This window comes from Panthera uncia, chromosome B1 (assembly GCF_023721935.1).
Source record: "Panthera uncia isolate 11264 chromosome B1, Puncia_PCG_1.0, whole genome shotgun sequence".
In the NCBI taxonomy this organism is placed as follows: Eukaryota; Metazoa; Chordata; class Mammalia; order Carnivora; family Felidae; genus Panthera; species Panthera uncia.
In genome coordinates this window covers 32,182,454-32,202,199 of record NC_064811.1, presented here as the reverse complement: position 1 = coordinate 32,202,199, position 19,746 = coordinate 32,182,454, and the positions used below count along the sequence as shown (strand labels likewise).

Sequence of the window (19,746 nt, the reverse complement as noted above, 5' to 3'; positions counted from 1 at the left end):
GATCATGACCTGAGCTGAAGTTGGATGTTTAGCTGACTGAGCCACCCAGGCCTCCCCAGCTAGTATTGATATTCTGATTTAATTTCTGAGATTGTACTGTTTAAAAGATTATGATTATTATCAAAATACTAACAAAGAATGTAAAGTGAATACTAGGTAGAAAAATGATTAATTCAAAACAAAGGGAAGAAATAATATAAAAGTAGTTTTTATCACAAAACTAACTGCAGTGGGAACTTTATTTTTATTTATTTTTTAAACATTTCTTTATTTTGAGAAAGAGAGAGAGAGAAGGAGCATGCAAGTGGGGGAGGGGCAGAGAGAGAGGGAGAGAGAGAATCCCAAGCAGGGTCTACTACACTCAGCTCAGAGCCCTAGGTGGGCTGGATTTCATCAACTGTTGAGGTCATGACCTGAGCAGAAATCAAGTCAGATACTGACTGAGCCACCCAGATGCCCCTCTAAAAGGAAATTTAAATCTATTTATATGCCAAGTTCAAAAAGATAACTCTATTATAGTACAGTATTTGTCACATATATTGCAATTACTTATTCACTTATCTCTTCTACTAGCCTGTGAGCTTTGGAAAAAGGAATTGGGTCTTAATCCATTTTGCATCTTTGGTCTCCAGGATAATGTCTAACACACAATAGGCACTAGATATTTGTTGGATAAATGAATCCATACAATATAGAATATTGCATAGAATATACAACACCTACATATCTTATCATACTTTCTACAATCTATAGCAAACTGTTTAAGCAGTATCCATGAGCTTTCTTTTTTTTTTCAATTTTTTAACGCTGATTTTTTTATTATGTGTCTTTATTTTTCAGAGGCAGAGATAGAGCACAAACAGGGGAGGGGCAGAGAGAGAGGGAGACCCAGAATGGAAGCAGGCCCCAAGCTCCGAGCTGTCAGCACAGAGCCTAATGCAGGGCTGGAACGTACAAACTGCAAGGTCATGACCTGAGCCGAGGTCGGACACTCAACCCACTGAGCCACCCAGGCGCCCCTAACATTTATTCATTTTTGAGAGACAGAGAGAAAGTGCAAGCAGGTCAGAGGCAGAGAGAGAGGGAGACACAGAATCTGAAGCAGGCTCCAGGCTCTGAGTTGTCAATACAGAGCCCAACCTGGGGCTCAACCCACGAACCGGGAGATGAAGTCAGATACTTAACCGACTGAGCCACCTAGACTCAGCCCCTTCATAAGCTTTCTTAAGATCGTCATGATCCTGCCAAGAAAACCATCATCCCAGGGTTCCTAGCTGGCTCAGTTGGAGGAGCATGTGACTCTTGCTGTCCTGTCAGGAGTTGGAACGCCATGTTGAGTATGGAGATTAGAAATAAAACTTAAAAGGGGCACCTGGGTGGCTCAGTCAGTTAACTGTGGGACTTCAGCTCAGGTCATGATCTCTGGGTTCAGGAGTCTGAGCCCAGCATGGAGCTCTGTGCTGACAGCTCAGAGCCTGGAACCTGCTTGGATTCTGTGTCTCCCTCTCTCTCAGCCCCTCCCCCGCTCACACTCTGTGTTTCTCTCTCTCAAAAATAAATCAACATTAAAAAAAAAGGAATAAAACTTTTAAAAAACTTAAAACCCTCATCATCTTTCAGGTATTTTAATGTGCCTTTATAAACTAAACACATTCCTTATGACGTTGTATTTAATAATCGCCTTTGACTTCGAGTACAAAAATTATGTCACCTTATGTAATTCTTAGTGAGGAACACACAAGAAAAGTCATAACTTTTTTTCTTCTTAGATTTGAGGTTTAAGATGATTCTGTAAGGGAGAAAGAGAACAGAACTAACCTCATTAAAAACGGGAAGTCTCCACACATTAATTTTAGTCTTCCTGATAGCACGCAACTTGCATGTTGCAAATTATCTGCTACGTATCATGCACAGACATCCCACATTCCGAATTCGGCAGGAGTATCTCTGGAAAATATGGCTGCGAGGGCGTGGGTGTTATGCTTTTCCTCCCAGGGATCAGGCGGAGGCACTAACTGGTCCAGTCATGACAGGACTCAGCATCCTAGCCCAAGAGATCTGACTAAACCTTGGGCCTCTGGCCCGGAGTACGTGGGAGGGGAGTAAGCCCCGGCTCAGTGGGACCCGCAAAATCTCGGGGGCCGAAAGACTAGGCCACCCGTTCGGGCTGCTGCTGAGACCGGAAAGGGGCCGGGACCTTCCGGTCCCCCCGGGCCGCAGCCGGCTGGCTCAGTACCCCCGCAACCCTAGATTATGTCCGACGTGGCGCCCACGCGGCGCCACCTCAGCGCCGGCCGTCAGCGGGGACGAGGACACAGAAAGCGAAGCCGGCCTGGCACACTAGCGCCCGGCGCGGCGGTACCTGGAGCCGCAGCCCACGGGCCTCAGCGGCCTTGACGCGCACGCAGCTCCGCCCAGTGCCGCTCGCGGTAGGGGCGGGACAGCTGAGCTGGCCCGAGCGGATTCGCCCAGGTTCGGCTGGGGGCGGAGCCTCCCCTCCTAGCTACGACTAGCCCCTCCCCGTCTCCCCGCCCCTGGGGCCCGCAGGAAATAGGGGCGGGCCCCGGGGCCTAGTGTGGCGGGAGGAGCAGCAGGGATGCGGTGGAGTGCAGAGTCCGGGAGGTTCCGACTGCGGGGGAATGAAGCCTCCGCCTTCTCGGGCAGAAGCTTTTAAATACGGGTTCGGCCCGGGACTCTGGGTGCAGTGCTTGGCAGCCTGAGGGAGGGGCGTGCGGTGAGGGGAGGTCAGGCGGAGCAGAGCGAGAGTGAAGAAGCTGCGGCAGCGCGGCGGGTAGCGAGGAGCTGTCCGAGCCGTCGGGATAGGAGGGGCCGCTGCGCTTGGTGTCTGGAAGTGGGTAAGCGCCTTGCCCGGGCTCGCCCCGCCGCCCCGTCGGGAAAGTCCCGGGTCCCGGCGGGATGTGCAGGGAGCGGGGCGGGGGAGTGCGCGCTGCTCTCGGTCGCGCTGTGCGCTCGGTCCAGGGCTCCCCAGTCTCAACGACCCTGGTCTCCTTTGGGCTCAGGGTGGGAATCGCCTTTTGGTCCTCTGCCCTGAGGATGGAATAGCTTGAGCTTTTTATTCTACACTCGCGAGTCTTCCAGCCGCTTCTCTTTCTGCTTTTCCTCACTTTCTGGCTTGAAACAAATGAGATTTCCCCAGAAAGCCAAACGTCCACCTAAGGAAGTCGTCCTCTGGTTAGGGACCCCATTTTGATCTCAGAGTCATAGTCTTTTGTTTGTGTTTAGTCTGTTCACCTGGGGAGCTGCTTGCTTTCCTTCTGTCACTAGCCTTAAGAAACTACAACGAAAACGAAGCTAGAAAGCCCTTTTGAGGGCGAAATCCTATCTATCCCACGATAGACATTCTATCGTGACATCTGCATGGGCTGTCCTGGAATCCATTGTTGGCAGCCACACCGTATAGTTGCTTTATTTCATGTCGGGGAAGGCCTCCTTGGGTGCTTCAGGAGATAATGTTTTTGTGAGACCTTGAAAAATCATACTTATATATAGGAAGATAGCTGACTAGGCTTGAATATTCTGGTATATAGAAAGGAGGGATTCACTGCTAGGGAGCTTTTCACGGATATACAGAGGAGTAGCTGTCCATTGACTGCCCTCAAAGACACAGTGAGTCTTTGAGTTTCTTCAAACCCCCTAAGAAATGGAGAACAGTAGTCTGGTCTGTTTCTTCAGGGAGGTTCTGGAAATGAAAGAGCTTACTGTCTGTTCTGAGATGTGCTTGTTAGTACCCAGCATCTAGTTTAAGGTAAGTGGTAGACAATCCTGATTGAAAGGATCTCATTTCTTCTCCCATTGCTGTACTCCTTTCTGGGACATAAAATCTGTGACTAATGAGCATACTTCATCTTCCCTCTTATTACTTTCATAGTAATATGATGCCCTTTAAATACAATGTTAACATTGCCTTTCTCACTGAAGAAATATTTTTCTTGGGTCAGGCATCTGTTAGTACTTAATTTTTGGAAATGACTAAGGTTGATGTGTGTGTGTGTGTGTGTGTGTGTGTGTGTGTGTGTGTGAAGTTGATGTATCCAACTATAACGTCCATTGCCTTAGCTACTGGATAATTATGCAGGGTATACTGAAGCGATTATATTCAGCTTAGATTGTAATAGGACCTTCGATATTTGTTAGCCACATCTTCTAGGTTGAAGTATTGATCTGAATTTATAAAATTTTAGGTGAAGAGTAGTTTTGGAACAGCCTAGTTTATTGAGATTTTCCCAAAATACAGAGGTAAAAGCTCATTTCAAATTGATACATTCAGTAAGCAAACATTCCCATTTCCCTGACAGCACAATAGAAGGTCAGAAAGTACACAAAAGTAGAAATGGAATATGGAATCAGAAGACATCTGTGTCAGCCACAGTATATCACTAACACTGTATCAAGCTCCATAATAAAGTTTATTGAAGATTTTATTAAAACTTTCAAGTGACCATTAATGGAGACTTGCACAGATTCTACATCTAGCTTCTTTAGTAATTTCCCCATTGTCATCTACAAGCCATGCTTCATATGAAATAGCAATGCAGGGTTACCCAAAACACATGTAGTTCTATAATATAGGCCCATCAATAGTTTACCCCAGCTGCTGTATGTAAGGCATGGTGAATACAGCCTGGCAATCAAGGTGGATAAGAAGTAACTCTGGAAAGGCATGAAATTCTACATAAAAAAGAGGATGATAGAATTTTGGACAATTTCAGCAAAGATACAATGATTAACCATCTGAGCTAAAGCTATTCAGCTAACAGTCTTCATCTCAGACAGGCTCTCATGGAGAGCTACTCATTCATTCAGTTAGTATTTATTGAGAGCCTACTGTTCTAAGTGCTGAGGTAACAGCAGCAGATAGGAACTGTTAGCCTAGGAGCGTGTTATTAAACTGTGAGCTCCTTGAACCCAAGAGTTGCATCATGTAGACATTCAATCTATGTTTATATAATAATGTTAACAGAGCCTGTTCTGGTTGAGATTGAGGGCATAGGATGCCCTAATAACCTGTTGGCTATGGAATTAAATGGTAACCCCAAAACATCCTCTGGTCCAAAAATATTTTGAAATTCTTTTTGTGTATTCTAGATATACCGGTTGTGATTAGAGAGGCTGGCTAGCTGTTCAGTAAGGGAGTTACAGTGTGATAGTTCTTTAGGTTCATCACAGTTCAGAACTTGATCTTCTGCCTTACATATCTGGAAGGTAGATTTATTTTTTCCTCCATGGACCCAGAGTTAATGAGGCTTTAGATGTTAACTTACAATGATTAAACTCATAAAATACTAATGGATACACTAGAATGAAACTTTGGTATTAGAGTGGGGAAATTTTATTACAGTGCCTGGAATTCTTATGTCTCAAATCTGGGTCATCCCTTGCTAGTGTTATCCTGGGAATCTGAATTCGTAAGGGAGAGTGGAATCAGAGCAAAGAATCTAAGGAGAACATTCCATCCAGGCATTGGGAAAGCCTATTCTTGCCCCACCTCTGTGCAACCAGAACACTTCTGACTTCCAGATTCTGTGTCATTCTTCTCTAGACAGTGTTGAAATAAACACCACGTCATTCTTGTTCTTAACTCCCTCTTTCCAGGCTACAGACTGATCCTCCTTTTTATTTTCCTTCAGTGGAATTTATTAGATTTTAGCTGCACTAATGCCATTGATTGTCATGGCTACTTTCAACTATGTTACTTTAACTTGTTAAATTATAGTCTCCTTAATGTCATGGACATGCTTCCCTGAAAGGGGCACTTGAGACCCACTTTCATTTCTACCCTATGAGACAGTTATTACCTCTGGGGACCTGGCTGTCTTAGTTGGTAGAGCACGCAACTCTTGATCTCAGGGTTGTAAATTCAAGCCCACCTTGAATGTAGAGATTACTTAAAGATAAAAAAAATTAGGGAGCCTGGATGGCTCAGTCAGTTAAGCATCTGACTTTGGCTCAGGTTGTGATCTCATGGTTCATGAGTTCGAGCCATGCATCTGGCTCTTTGCTGTCAGCACAGAGCCCACTTGGGATCCTCTGTCTCCCTCCCTATCTGCCCCTGCCCTGCTCAGTGCGTGCTTCTCTCTCTAAAATAAATAATAAAAAATAAATAAAATTAAAGAGACAGTTATTACCTCTTACCACTTCTTAATACCCATATTTTTATCCAGCTAGGCAGATCTCACTTCTCTGGACTCCTTTCTGTATATGAGTCCTTATTTATTCCTTTTTTTTTTCATCTGGAATGCCCTCCCCCACTTCCCATTTCTTTCTATATCCTACTTACTCTTTTTTTTTTTTTTAAGTTTTTATTTATTTATGTTGAGAGAGAGAGGAAGCAGGGGAGGGACAGAGAGAGGGAGAGAGAATCCCAAGCAGGCTCTACACTATCAGCACAGAGCCTGATGTGGGGCTGGAACTCATGAACCATGAGATCATGAAATCAAGATCATGAGATCATGAAATCAAGAGCCAGACGCCCAACTGACTGAGCTACCCAGGTACCCCTCTCTTTTTTTTTTTTGTTTTTTAATGTTTTTTAAATGTTTATCCATTTTTGAGAGAGAGAGAGAGAGGACACGCACACACACACACACACACACACACACCCTCCCCCCCCACACACACATGAGTGTGAGTAGGCGTAGAGAGAGAGGGAGACAGAAACCCAAGCCAACTAACTCCATTGTCAGCACAGAGCCCAGATCAGGGCTTGAACTCACAAACTGTGAGATCATGACCTGAGCCAAAATAAAGAGTCAGATACTTAATGACTGAGCCATCCTGGTGCCCACTATATCCTACTTACTCTTTAGGCCAAGCTTAGATTCTGCATTTCCCTGATGTAGATACCTTCTTATTTTGATTCTCCCCCGCGCGCCCCCCCTGCTTTGGACTTTAGCATTCATTTTGTCATTTAATTGATTATACTGCCTTGTATGTTACTTGGGTGCTATTAACTCCTTTTCATCTTTTAAGTCAGCTTAAGAGTCACCTTCTCACATTAAAAAATTAATAAAACAAAATTAAAAAAGGGCAGTTGGGTGGCTCAGTTGGTTGAGCATCTGACTTCAGCTGAGGTCATGATCTCACCGTTCCTGGGTTTGAGGCCTATATAGGGGTCGGCACAAAGCCCACTTCACATCCTCTGTCCCCACCCCACCCCTCCTCCAATTGCACATGCTGTCTCTCAAAAACAAATAAACCTTGGGGCGCCTGGGTGGCTCAGTCGGTTAAGCGTCCGACTTCAGCTCAGGTCACGATCTCGCGGTCCACGAGTTCGAGTCCCGCGTCGGGCTCTGGGCTGATGGCTCAGAGCCTGGAGCCTGCTTCCAATTCTGTGTCTCCCTCTCTCTCTGCCCCTCCCCCGTTCATGCTCTGTCTCTCTCTGTCTCAAAAATAAATAAACGTTAAAAAAAAATTAAAAAAAACAAAAAACAAATAAACCTTAAAAAAAAAGTCATCTTCTCAAGTCCTTCTTTAACTTACCCTATCTAAAGTAGTTCTTTCCCCATAGATAGTGTCTCTGTCTCTCACCTACCAGTTTATTGCCTTTATATGGAATTATCACAACTGCCATTATTTTGTTTTATAGAATATAACTATGTAAGAGTAGGAACTGTACCTGTCCTGTTCACTAGTGTATCCACAGTACATAGAACAATAGTGGCTGTAACATAGAAAGGTGTTTAATAAATGTTTTTCAATTGAATTTTTCCCTAAATAAATTGTTAAATTCTTGAATGTCAGGACCTGTGTCTGTGGCCAGATTCTCTGCTGTGCCCACACGGTAGACCCTTATATTGGGAATATGAATTTTTCCTGAAGGAGAACAAGGGACTAGGCCTGAAGCAAGTTGAAGCAATATTTCTGAAACTGGATGCCAAGCCGTTTCTACTGTAGGGATACAGACAGTGGCAGTGAATGCCAGAGACACATCTTTGGTAAGCCTGTTCCAGGCTCGGCTGTCCCACAGGTGAGAGCTTTTCAGAACATTCCCCTGACCTTTAGCCACTTGGCAGTCCCAGTGCAGTCTTTTCCTCCTAGCAATTTCTCTGTCTCCTTGTGTACAGGGCACTTGAGGCCTGGAGAGTAGTAAAAGGCAGAACTGAAGAGTAGAAGAAGGGTGAAGAAATGAAAGATGAATGGTTGCCAGAAGTAAATCTTGTCAGGCTTAGTATTTTTCTTGGGGTGAGTTTCGGAACCATGAAAGTTTAATAGGAATATCATGTTTGTGTGACTTCACAGGTGATAGTAGGGAACTCTTAACTCATTTATTTAGATTATTTTTTGAAAAACCAGTATACATAGTATGGTAGAAGTTTATTTATTTGTGAAAGAGGGAGAGAGTGAGTGAGGGAGGGAGGGGCAGAGAGAGAGGGAGAGAGGGAGAGAGAATCCCAAGCAGCCTCTGCACTGTCAGCACAGAGCCCAAATCAGGGCTCAAACTCACAAACTATAAGATCATGACCTGAGCCGAAATAAAGAGTCAGACACTTAATGACTGAGCCACTGAGGTACCACCCCCCTCTCATTTATTTAGGTTATAAAAGAGAAAATCTACCAGGGGCACCTGGCTAGCTCAGTTGGTAGAGTATGTGACTCTTGATCTCAGGGTCATGAGTTCAAGACCCACGCTGGGCATGGATCCTACTTAAAAAATAATGAATAAATATGGGGCACCTGGGTGGCTCAGTCGGTTGGGCATCCAACTTTGGCTTGTGTCATTATCTCACCATTCGTAGATTTGAGCCCTGCATCAGGCTCTGTGCTGATAGCTCAGAGCCTGGAGCCTACTTCAGATTCTGTGTCCCGAACCATGAGATCATGACCTGAGCCGAAGTCAGACTCTCAATTGACTGAGCCACCCAGGCGCCCCAAGAAGGGATTATTAGAATATATATTTGTATTCACTTGTACTGTATAAGAAATACTGGAAGGAGACACAAATAACTAATAAAAGGGTTGCTGGTAGAAGCAAAGTAGTGGGTAGCAAAGTAGATAGGAATGAGGTAGACATGAGGCTTCTTACTATATACCTTGTTATATAGATTTAATTTGAACCATATGTATTTATTACCTATTCAAAGCAAAAAATAAATTTAAAAATGTTTTTTGTATGTGTATCACTAAGAATATTGCTTTCTTTTGTAGAATCAATAGATTCCAAGTTTTGCTCATATTTACTGTTTTACCAAATTTCTGTTCTTTTTAAAGTTTTTTAGGGCCACTTAAGTGGCTCAGTTGGTTAAGAGTCCGACTCTTGATTTTGGCTCAGTTCGTGATCTCATAGACTGAGCCCCACATCCAGCTCCATGCTAGGTGTGCAGCCTGCTTAGGATTCTCTCTCTCTGACCCTCCTCTGCTCATGCCTTCGTGCACTCCCTCTCTCAAAATAAACATTTTTTAAAAAATAAAGTTTTTTAAAGGTCATTAGAGATAGACTCTGAGTTGATATCTTCTAAACATGGCCCCTGAAGATTGATTTATAAACGAGATTGTTTCTTTTTTTTATGTTAATATTTTGGCAATTTGCAAAGCTCAGCTTTAATTGTTTTGTGTTTTTGGTTTTTTTTTATATATGAAATTTATGGTCAAATTGGTTTCTGTACAACACCCAGTGCTCATCCCAACAGGTGCCCTCCTCAATGACCATCACCCACTTTCCCCTCCCTCCCACCTCCCATCAACCCTCAGTTTATTCTCAGTTTTTAAGAGTCTCTTCTGGTTTGGCTCCCTCCCTCTCTCACCTTTTTTTTTTCCTTCCCTTACCCTCCCCCAGGGTCTTCTGTTAAGTTTCTCAGGATCCACATAAGAGTGAAAACATATGGTATTTGTCTTTCTCTGTATGCCTTATTTCACTTAGCATAACACTCTCCAGTTCCATTTATGTTGCTACAAAAGGCCATATTTCATTCGTTCTTATTGCCAAGTAGTATTCCGTTGTATATATAAACCACAATTTCTTTATCCATTCATCAGTTGAGGGACATTTAGGCTTTTTCCATAATTTGGCTGTTGTTGAAAGTGCTGCTATAAACATTCAGGATACTTGTATTGGTTGTTCAGCTTATTCTCTTCCAATAAGGAAATCTACCCAGAAAACCAGCAATTAAAACATTGTTTGATTATAGATTTAGATTGAAGAGAGTTGGATCATCTTAATTATGTAGTTTGTGTATCTTTTTTCACGATAGGGTTGTACTTGCCCATCATTATAATGAGATCAGCCTTCCATAGTACCTTCTCTGATCCATGCAGGAGTATACTAACAAATTCTTAAGTTCTCTGATTACCATTTTCCTTCTCCTTGGAATCGGTGAATGGGTTAGATTAGATGATGCCAGAGGTCTTGGCAAGGACTAAAATTCTAAGAATCTGATCAGTTTGACAGTTCTTGTTCTCTTTATAATGAATTAACTGACATTCTTATATGTAAATCAGTACCTTTGTCATTTTGATTAGTGTGAATCAGTTCACCTAAATGGCTTTTGAAAACCCATCAAAGTCTGTGTAACAGCTTTGGTAACTACAGAATTACTTTCCTTTAACCATCTCATAGTTTCTGATTAAAGTTGAAATGGAGTTTAAGATCATTGTGAAATACCTAAAAATAAACTGCTGAAGCCAAAATATATAGGGAATATGACCACAGAAACCAATTCTGGACTTTCAGACTAATCTTATTATCTGTCATGTTTCTTAATATCTGTCATGTTAGTCTAAACCTGCCATAAGGCTGACCTTTGTAAACCAGCATTTATTTAAGCGAGAATTGCATTGGTGTGTTTACCCTTGAATTTTCCCTCAGCAATCAAAGTTCCCCTGGTGTAGTAGAGGTCTAAGTAAGGTTTTGTTTTGCTTCTTGAATTTCTAATTATTAGATCATTATAACCTTTGTGGCACTTCAGTAATATCAGTTATATTTTTTTCCATGTTTGATGCTAATGCAGCCGAGAACGAACTAGGTCATCCAACTGGAAGGTTACGTATTATCACTGTTTTAATAATGCTTAATGAGTGTGAATGCAGGAAATATTTCCAGATATTTGTCACCTTGACAGTTTTTATAAAGTGTGATAAATGTGCAGTGTGATTTCTTTAAATTTTCTGTTTTCAATAGAATAGTCTTACCGCTTTCCTTCTAGTTCAATCATGTTTGAAATTAAGAAGATTTGTTGCATTGGTGCGGGCTATGTTGGAGGACCTACATGTAGTGTCATTGCTCATATGTGCCCTGAAATCAGGGTAACGGTTGTTGATGTCAATGAATCAAGAATCAATGCATGGAACTCTCCTACTCTCCCTATTTATGAGGTAAAACCATACTAAACAACTCTTTGTTCTTATGTTCTTTGTTTTCTTACTGTTTTTGTTAAATAAATTACTATTAATGTAGAAATCTATGACTACAGCTGATAAGATACTAAGTGAGAAATCTAGGTCCACAGTGTTATGGACATTACAATTATAGTTATGTCAAGTATGCCCAGGGAAAATGGGAGAAAATATATTAGAATATTAATAATGGTTGTATTAGTGCAATGAGAATGTGGGTAATTTTTTTCTCTCGTCTTTTTTCTCATTTTGTCTGTTAATATGGTTACCATATTGTAAATAGTAAAATTTTAAAAGGGTATTCTATAAAATTAAAATGGTAGAACTGTGGATGTTTATAATATTAATTCATGTAAGTCTATTATATTTGGGTGTTATTGTACTTAGGTAAACCGTGGGTGGATAAATGATGTCTTTTATATCTAGTACCTAGTATCACAAATTTGTTTAATTGAAATTTCAAAACTTCTGTGAATTTAGATAGTGTATAGTTAGGAAAATATGCTTCTATTTTATTAAGCTATGTGGATCCCATTTTTTAAAATTTCACTGTAAAATGAGTTCATGAATATTATGCTTTTGAAACCCAGCAGAGAAGCATTTGAGAATTTGATGGTAGCATTTTCTTCCCAACATTAATATATTCTCCTTTTTTCCTTCAGGAAAACTTTGTTATTTGTAAGATTGTTATCAACCATAGTCTTTAAATGTATTAGTCCTTTGGAAGGGAAGTCTCAACCAGGTTTATAGGCATATGAAATATAGAAATCCATGAAAAAGCACCCACAGAATAGTAGCTACCCAACATCATGGATTTAATCCTATCGGAATCACACTTAGAACAGAAAAGCAAACCTCTGAATTGTGCCTTCTGTTTGTGCTTTACCCTTTCTTTTTCTACCGAATGAACTACCCATAATAGTTCTATAAGTACTTTAGTGCTGTAGCATTTCTTTCCCTGTTATGACATTACTACTATATTTGGCTTTGGAAAATTTTAAAAAACATTTTGGAAACATAAGAGTTTTAGAATTCTGATAACCATAAAAGGGCTGCAAATCATTTGAAACCCATATTTGTACCCAATCATTCAGTAATCAGTTCTGCCAGCAGCGTACTCTAGTTTTCAGAAACAAAGGGCACCCGTCAGAATGGCTAAAATTACTACTACTGACAATATTAAGAGTCAACAAGGATTTAGAGCAATTGGACGTTTATACATTGCTGGTCAGAATGTAGACTGGTATAGCCACTTTCAAAACTGCTTGGCAGTATTTACTAAAACTGAAAATATGCAGAGTCTGACCCAGCAAATCCACTTGTTGGTGTATATCCAATAGAAATGCGTACATATGTGTGGCCAAAAGACAGATATTAACAGTGCTATTCATAATAGCCCCAAATGGGAAGCAGCCTAAATGTTAATCAGTGTTGGAATGGATACACAAATTATAGCATAATCCTGCAATAAAATACTATACTGCACTGAAAATCAATGAAACTACTCCTACATGCAGGAATATGGTTTGAGGTACCTGGGTGGCCCAGTCAGTTAAGCATCCGACTCTTGGTTTTGGCTTGGGTCATTGTCTCCCGGTTTGTGAGATCGAGCCCTGCACTGGGCTCTGTGCTGCCAGTGCAGAGCCTGCTTGGGATTCTCTCTCCCATCTCTCTCTGACCCTGTCTCACTCACACGTGCTCTCTCCCTCTCTCTCAAAATAAATAAACTTTAAAAAATTTAAGAAAGGATATGGTTAACTTCTCCCAAAGTGTTGTGTTGCCAGACACAAAGTAGTACATACTGTATAATTTCATTTGCATAAAATTTAAATATAAGCAAATTAATCTCTGATTATAGAATTCAGCATGATTATAATTTGAGCAGTGGTAGTGACTAGAAGAGGGCACAGGCATACTGCAGGTTCTGATTTACAGTTAATGTTATAATTCTCATTATAAATAGTGGTTACACAAGTGTGTTCAGTTGTGAAAATTGAGCTATATACTTTTCTATACTAATATATATGCATTTTTATGTATTTTGTTTTACTTCAATACAAATTTTATTTAAAAACAAAAAAAAAGGTATCCTGAATTAGAAAAAATATAAGCTATCTATAATGTATTGGAATTTGACATTTTTCTTGGAGAAAACAAAAAAATCAGTTGGCCAGGCATATTTCATGACCAGATTCTTATTGTAGATGTTACTATTTATATTAATTGAAATCTGAAACTCTTCTTCCTAAGACTTCAGTGCTTGAAATTTAAAATAGGGGCACTTGACTGGCTCAGTTGGTAGAGCATCTGACTTCTCATCTTGAGGTCAGGAGTTCGAGCCCCATGTTGAGCATAAGCCTTCTTAAAAAAAAAAAAAAAGTATGTTGTACATTGACACTGAATCCAGTTGGGATATATAGTTAGATTGAGAGAGTTAAGATCTAAAATTATTTCTTTTCCATATCATACTTGTTTTTTCTCAATAACCTTTTATAAACAAAGAAACAAGCATTTATTATTTTTGTGCTTTTATTTTGTAGATAAAGTTTTTCTTCTTTAAATCTCTTTAAAAAGAATATAAAGGATTTGAAAGTCTAGCTAGAGGTGCTCATTAGAAACTCATTAGAAGCAATGTCTGAGTTCTCAAAACCTTGAAATCTCATAATTGTATTGGCTTAAGTTTTATTTTTATGTCATTTTCTAAAAAATCCATTTATTTATTTTGAGAGAAAGAGAGCACGCATGTGCGTGGGGGAGGGATAGACAGAGAGGGAGAGAGAGATTCCTAAGCAGGCTCCGTGCTGTCAGTGCAGAGCCCCACACCAGGCTCGATCTCACAAACTGTGAGATCATGACCTGAGCTGAAACCAAGAATCAGACGCTTAACCAACTGAGCTACCCAGGTGCCTTTTTTATGTCATTTTAATATGTCTATTCCAGAAAATTAGATGATACCATAAGCAGCTATTTTAGTTCTGTGCTATTTAGTGTAGCCTACAAAAGAAATGAAATCTTTTTCCAAAATCCACTGGTTTTGGAGGTTAAAAACATGACACTGCTACTTTAAAATTCTAGAAGGAATTGTCTCAGCAAGTAGAATGATTTTCCTCTTAGCAAGTGAATGACTTCAGGCTTTCTTAGACATCAGTTAAAAGATGCTCACTTAAGGAATTTATAAATCAGAAAATAAAGGTGATTTCTGTAAGTTGTGTTTAAAAAAAAGCAACAACAACTTGGGGAATGAATTGTGTGACCCAATTTTCCATTTTCAAAGATATATTAGGCCTTTGTTCTGTTTTTATTTCTTTATTTTATGTTGTAAAATTATGTATTCCTATACATTTTCTTGGCCATATTGGAGATGTAAAATGTTACGTGAAATGTCAAACAGGAAGAATTATAAAAGAAGAAAAAACAAATGGCGGGTTTAACTGGAATTCACAATGCTCTCTGAATTGCTTTATTGAGTAGCTTATATTTGTTGTTACTAGTTGTAACTTTATACTTACCTACCTTGAACAAGGCAAAAGAATACTTTTATGTCCAGAGCAGCCTTGAACACCTTTGTAATCACCTTGTTGTTGTAAATCTTTATCTTATAATGCATTTAAAAACCAATGACCAAATAAATACTTGTTTTCAAGGATAATTATAAAAATCTGTGGCATTGATTTTTCATTGTAAATACTATGTTTTCAGGTCAGAAGTCTCTAATTGTGACTAATGTTTAACTCATGGTCACTGATAGAGAAATACTACAATATGTAATTATAGCATTTAATATGCCCCTTTGAGTACCCAGTCTCCTTGAGAGTTGTTCTGCCATCACTCCATCTACTCTGAGACTAACTAATTAGAGAAATATTTAGAAGGAAAAATGATAGGACTTGATTGTTGATCATAAAAGAAGGATGAAGGGGACACGTGGGTGGCTCAGTTGGTTAAGGTCTGACTCTTGATTTCGGCTCAGATCATGATCTCACGGTTTATGGGGTTGGCATGGAGCCTGCTTGGGATTCTCTCCCTCTCTCTCTCTCTCTCTCTCTCTCTCTGTCCCCCCCCCCAAATAAATAAAAAGCCTTAAAAATACTTTCTTAAAGAAAGGTGAAGGAGAGGAAGGAATCAAGAATAATATCCAGGTTTCCAATTTGGATGACAGGTGCATGATTGTGCTACTAATTGAGTTCAAGAATGCAGGATGTTGCGGAGGATAGTGGGAGATAAAATGGCAAGTTCTGTTTTGTCCTACTTAGTTATAGAGGCTTTGGGAAATCCAAGTAGAGATGTTCAGGAGGCAGTTGGATATGTATCAGAAGTTTAGGCAAATGATTCAGGGCTGGAAGTGTAAAGTTAGGAATGTACAGGTAGTAGTTGAAATCAGAGTAATTGAACTCTCCCAAGAAGAGTCTGTAGAGAGAACAGAGCATTAGTCAAGGACAGAACCCAGGAAAACGCTAACGTTTGATGGTAGGTGGAGAAGAAAATGCCATAGAGAAGCAATGAAGAGTAGTTCATCGAAGGTGAACCAAAATCAGAAGAGTTTTAGTAGTGCAAGCCCCTATAAAGATGTACAGTTGACCCTGTGGGGGTGTGGGGCGTTGACCCTATTTTGTATACTGCATTCTTAAAGTAAACTATAGAAAAGAAAGTGTTATTAAGAAAATCATAAAAGGAGCACGTGGGTGGCTCATTCGGTTAAATGTCCGACTCTTGGGCTCAGCATGACCTGATCTCATGTCATGATCTCATGGTTCCTGTGTTCAGTCCCTGTGTTGGGCTCTGCGCTGACAAATGTGGAGCCTGCTTGGGATTCTCTGTCTTTCTCTCTGTGCCTCCCCTGCTCACTCTCTCTCTCTCTCTCAAAATAAATAAATAAATATTAAAAAAAAATCATAAGAGGAAATACATTGACAATATGGTACTATATTCATTGAAAAAAAAATTCACGTATAAGCAGACCGGTGTAGTTCAAATATGTGTTGTAATGTAATTCTGTACACTTAGATTATCTCATATGACTGGTAAACTGTGTGTACAACTCCTTCTTTTTTCTTTTTAGCCAGGGCTAAAAGAAGTGGTAGAATCCTGCCGAGGAAAAAATCTATTTTTTTCTACCGATATTGATGATGCCATTAAAGAAGCTGATCTTGTATTTATTTCTGTAAGTATTTTCTTTTGCTGTGTGAGGTTTTTTAAAAATTTCTTTTTAATGTTTATTTATTTTTGAGAGAGAGAGAGACAGAGACAGAGTGTGAGTGGGGAAGGGGCAGAGAGAGAGAGAGAGAGAGACACAGAATCTGAAGCAGGCTCCAGGCTCTGAGCTGTCTGCACGGAGCCCAACACGGGCTCAAACCCCACAAGCCATGAGATCATAACCTGAGCCAGAGTGGGACACTGAACCGACTGAGCCACCCAGACGCCCCTTGCTATGTGAGTTTTAATGCATTATTGTCTACATAGAAGTTTTATTGTGTTTTAATAGTAATCCGTTGGTATTAATCCACATCATTGCTTAATATAGAGTCCAGTTGAATTTAGGTTGTCATTTTGTCCAACACTTCACCATACCCCATAATCATCTGGTCAAATGCATCACTTCCAGTCACTGAACAAATAATTGGAGAAAGTTCTAGTCTGGGATCTAGAGTTAGGAAGTGTTGGTAACGTATGAGCCCATGTGGTAATAGTGTATGTATGTCATCATTTCTTGTTTGAACCACTGCTTGGTAGAGGTGAGGTAAAGAGAACCAGGTAAAGTGTGTGTGCAAACTTATGGGACTGTCCTTTCTAGATGACTTATAATTGTTCCAGAAGTCATTTTATTATTATTTTTTTATTTTAAAGAGAGAGAGAATGTGTGCATTTAAGTTTATATTTATTTATTTTGAGAACGAAAAAGAGCACACGAGCATGCGCTGGGGAGGGGCAGAGAGAGGAGAAAGAATCCCAGTCAGGCTCCATGCTAATCAGTGCAGAGTCCAATTAGTGCAGGGCTTGATTCACGAACAGTAAGATCTTGACCTGAGCCAAAATCAAGAGTTGGATGCTTAACCGACTGAGCCACCCAGGTCCCCCTAAGATTTTATTTTTAAGTAATCTCTATACCCAGTGTGGGGCTTGAACTTAACAACCCTGAGATCAGGAGTTGCATGCTCTACCAATTGAGCCAGCCATGCACCCTACCAGAAGTCATTTTTAATTAACTTTTTGGAACTTGGCTTGGGTTGGTTAGGTTACAGGCTAGTCCACAGGTATCTTAGCTCATGATACGACTAGTCTGTTGTACCTTTGTAATGAAAAAATAGAATCAATGCTTAGGAGTAAACTCCGGTAATGTAATATTTGAACCAAGTATTTTACTTCTTGCTGTCCTGGTAGCCATTTACTCAAATATTCTGTGGCTGATGGTATAGTAATCACGAATTTGTGGCTGAGCTAGGGTGTTATATGACTCAAGACCTTTAGGGCCTTAGAGAATAAAGGGAAAGCCAGTGTTGTAAGTTTTGACTGAGCTCCATGAACTAAGGGAAAGAAATATCATGGGGTCCATAGAGGGTAGATGTTGTCGAATTGATTATGCATATTGTTAATGATTATAAGTTGTTGAATTAAGAGTTTTATGACTGATGAGACAAAAGAAATACTATTAAGATATGTTAACTCCAGAAGAAAGTAGTAATGAAGCCTGTGGTAAAACTGTTATGAATTAAATCTCTCTTTTGGCATTAATTACTTCAGAGAAATTGGTGTCACCTTCTGTGACTTGCCTACCTATCTACTACTTAAGCTTACAGAAGGTTAGGGTAGAGGCATAGAAAATGAGAAAAGATTTTGGAGTAGCTAGGTACTTGGATAAAATTAAGAAGTTATCCTTGGGGCACCTGGGTGGCTAGTCAGTTAAGTATCCGACTTCAGCTCAAGTCATGATCTCATGGTTAGTGAGTTTGAGCCCCGTGTTGGGCTCTGTGCTGACAGCTCAGAGCCTGGGTCCTGCTTCAGATTCTGTGTCTCCTTCTCTCTTCCCCTCCCCTGCTCCCTCCCTCCCTCCCTCTCTCTCAAATAAATAAACATTAAAAAAATATTTTTAAAAAAGAAGTTATGTTAGTCCAACTTTAGAATAACTAGAGCCTCGAGTGAGAGTAGGGGAATTTTCTGTAAAAAATATTCAGAAAGAATATTCTCAAGCAATAGAATCCACCTTAGGGGGTAGTCTGGCCAGATAGCTAATTTATACTTGCCTCTGCAGATCTAGCCTGAGCTGTCCTGAATCTTTGCAAGCTGTTACTGTATATACCCATTATGGTAATTTATTACTGTATAACTCACATTGAGTTCACATCATTCTCTGGATCAGCTTTTAAAAATTTATTTGTTGTATACTTTTCGTTGTAGAAAATATCAAATTTATACAAAAGATGAAGACAATAATATTATGAACCCCTATTTACCCTTTGCCCATTGTCAGCAGTTACCATGGCTGATCTTGTTTTGTTTGCTACTTCTCTCCTTTGCCTCCTACCCCATGTTATTTTTAGACAGATTCCAGGTAGGAATAGTTTCATATGAATCAGTTTTCAGTTGTCATCTCCAGAGCACCTTGCCAGGGAAAGCTGTTTGATCTTCTCTCATCTTTAGCATGTTCCATCTTATCCTGTTAGCTGTCTTGGCTCTTCCATACTCTGGTGCACCCTGACTTCCACGTCTCAGGGTTTTCCTAAGTCATCCCATGCATATAAACAACTTTCGTTCTCCTGCTTTTCACACCTCCACGCAACTTTCAAGTTTTTATTTGTTTTGGCTTGCTTCCTTTATTTAGTCTCCCATTAGGTTATAAGCTTGTCAAGAGAAAAGAATTGGTATACTTACTACTGGTTCAAAAACTATTCCTGTATAGAATTTTAGCCTTTTCAGAGTGCTTTGATTTTTACCAAAGCATTATAAAAATCCACTTGCTAGATTTTAGAGAGAGCATAGTATCTTCGTTTTCCAATGAGGTAATTGAAGCAAAGGCAGCCACATGTCTCTAAGGTTACATGGTATAGCTAAGCCAAAAGTAAATGCCTAGACTCCCAGTCACATGGTTTATTTTTCTTTCTATTATAGTATTGGAAATCCTAAAGATGCTAGATAATGTCTAGCTTTAATGAGCCAAGAAAACATTTGTGAATGATATTGCAAATATTTGTAAAAAGCTATGGATATAGGTTTATAAACAAGGAGGATAGAAAAGGAACTTAAAATTTGGTTTTGGGGCACCTGGGTGGCTTAGTTGGTTGAGCAACCAATTCTTGATTTCAGTTCAGATCATGATCTTGCAGTTCGTGGCTTCTGCCGCAAGTCAGGCTCTATGCTGGCAATGTGGGGCCTGCTTGGGAATCTCTCTCTCCTTCTGCCACT

The 19,746-nt window shown here is 40.2% G+C and overlaps 1 protein-coding gene across 3 annotated transcripts in view; it reads left to right on the top strand.

The window, feature by feature from the left end:
* Positions 1-2,542: 2,542 nt before the first annotated feature.
* UGDH (UDP-glucose 6-dehydrogenase) overlaps positions 2,543-19,746 on the top strand; it is a 30,759-nt gene continuing 13,555 nt past the window's right edge. The window contains exons 1-3 of one of the 3 annotated variants that reach the window (XM_049631960.1): positions 2,543-2,855; positions 11,160-11,328; positions 16,409-16,510. In XM_049631960.1, the coding sequence (XP_049487917.1) occupies positions 11,167-11,328; positions 16,409-16,510 (264 nt within the window). In that variant the 5' untranslated portion in view covers positions 2,543-2,855; positions 11,160-11,166. Of the gene's footprint in view, positions 2,856-6,317; positions 8,203-11,159; positions 11,329-16,408; positions 16,511-19,746 lie in introns of those variants that run through there. The other 2 variants (XM_049631962.1, XM_049631961.1) reach the window with 2 other exon arrangements.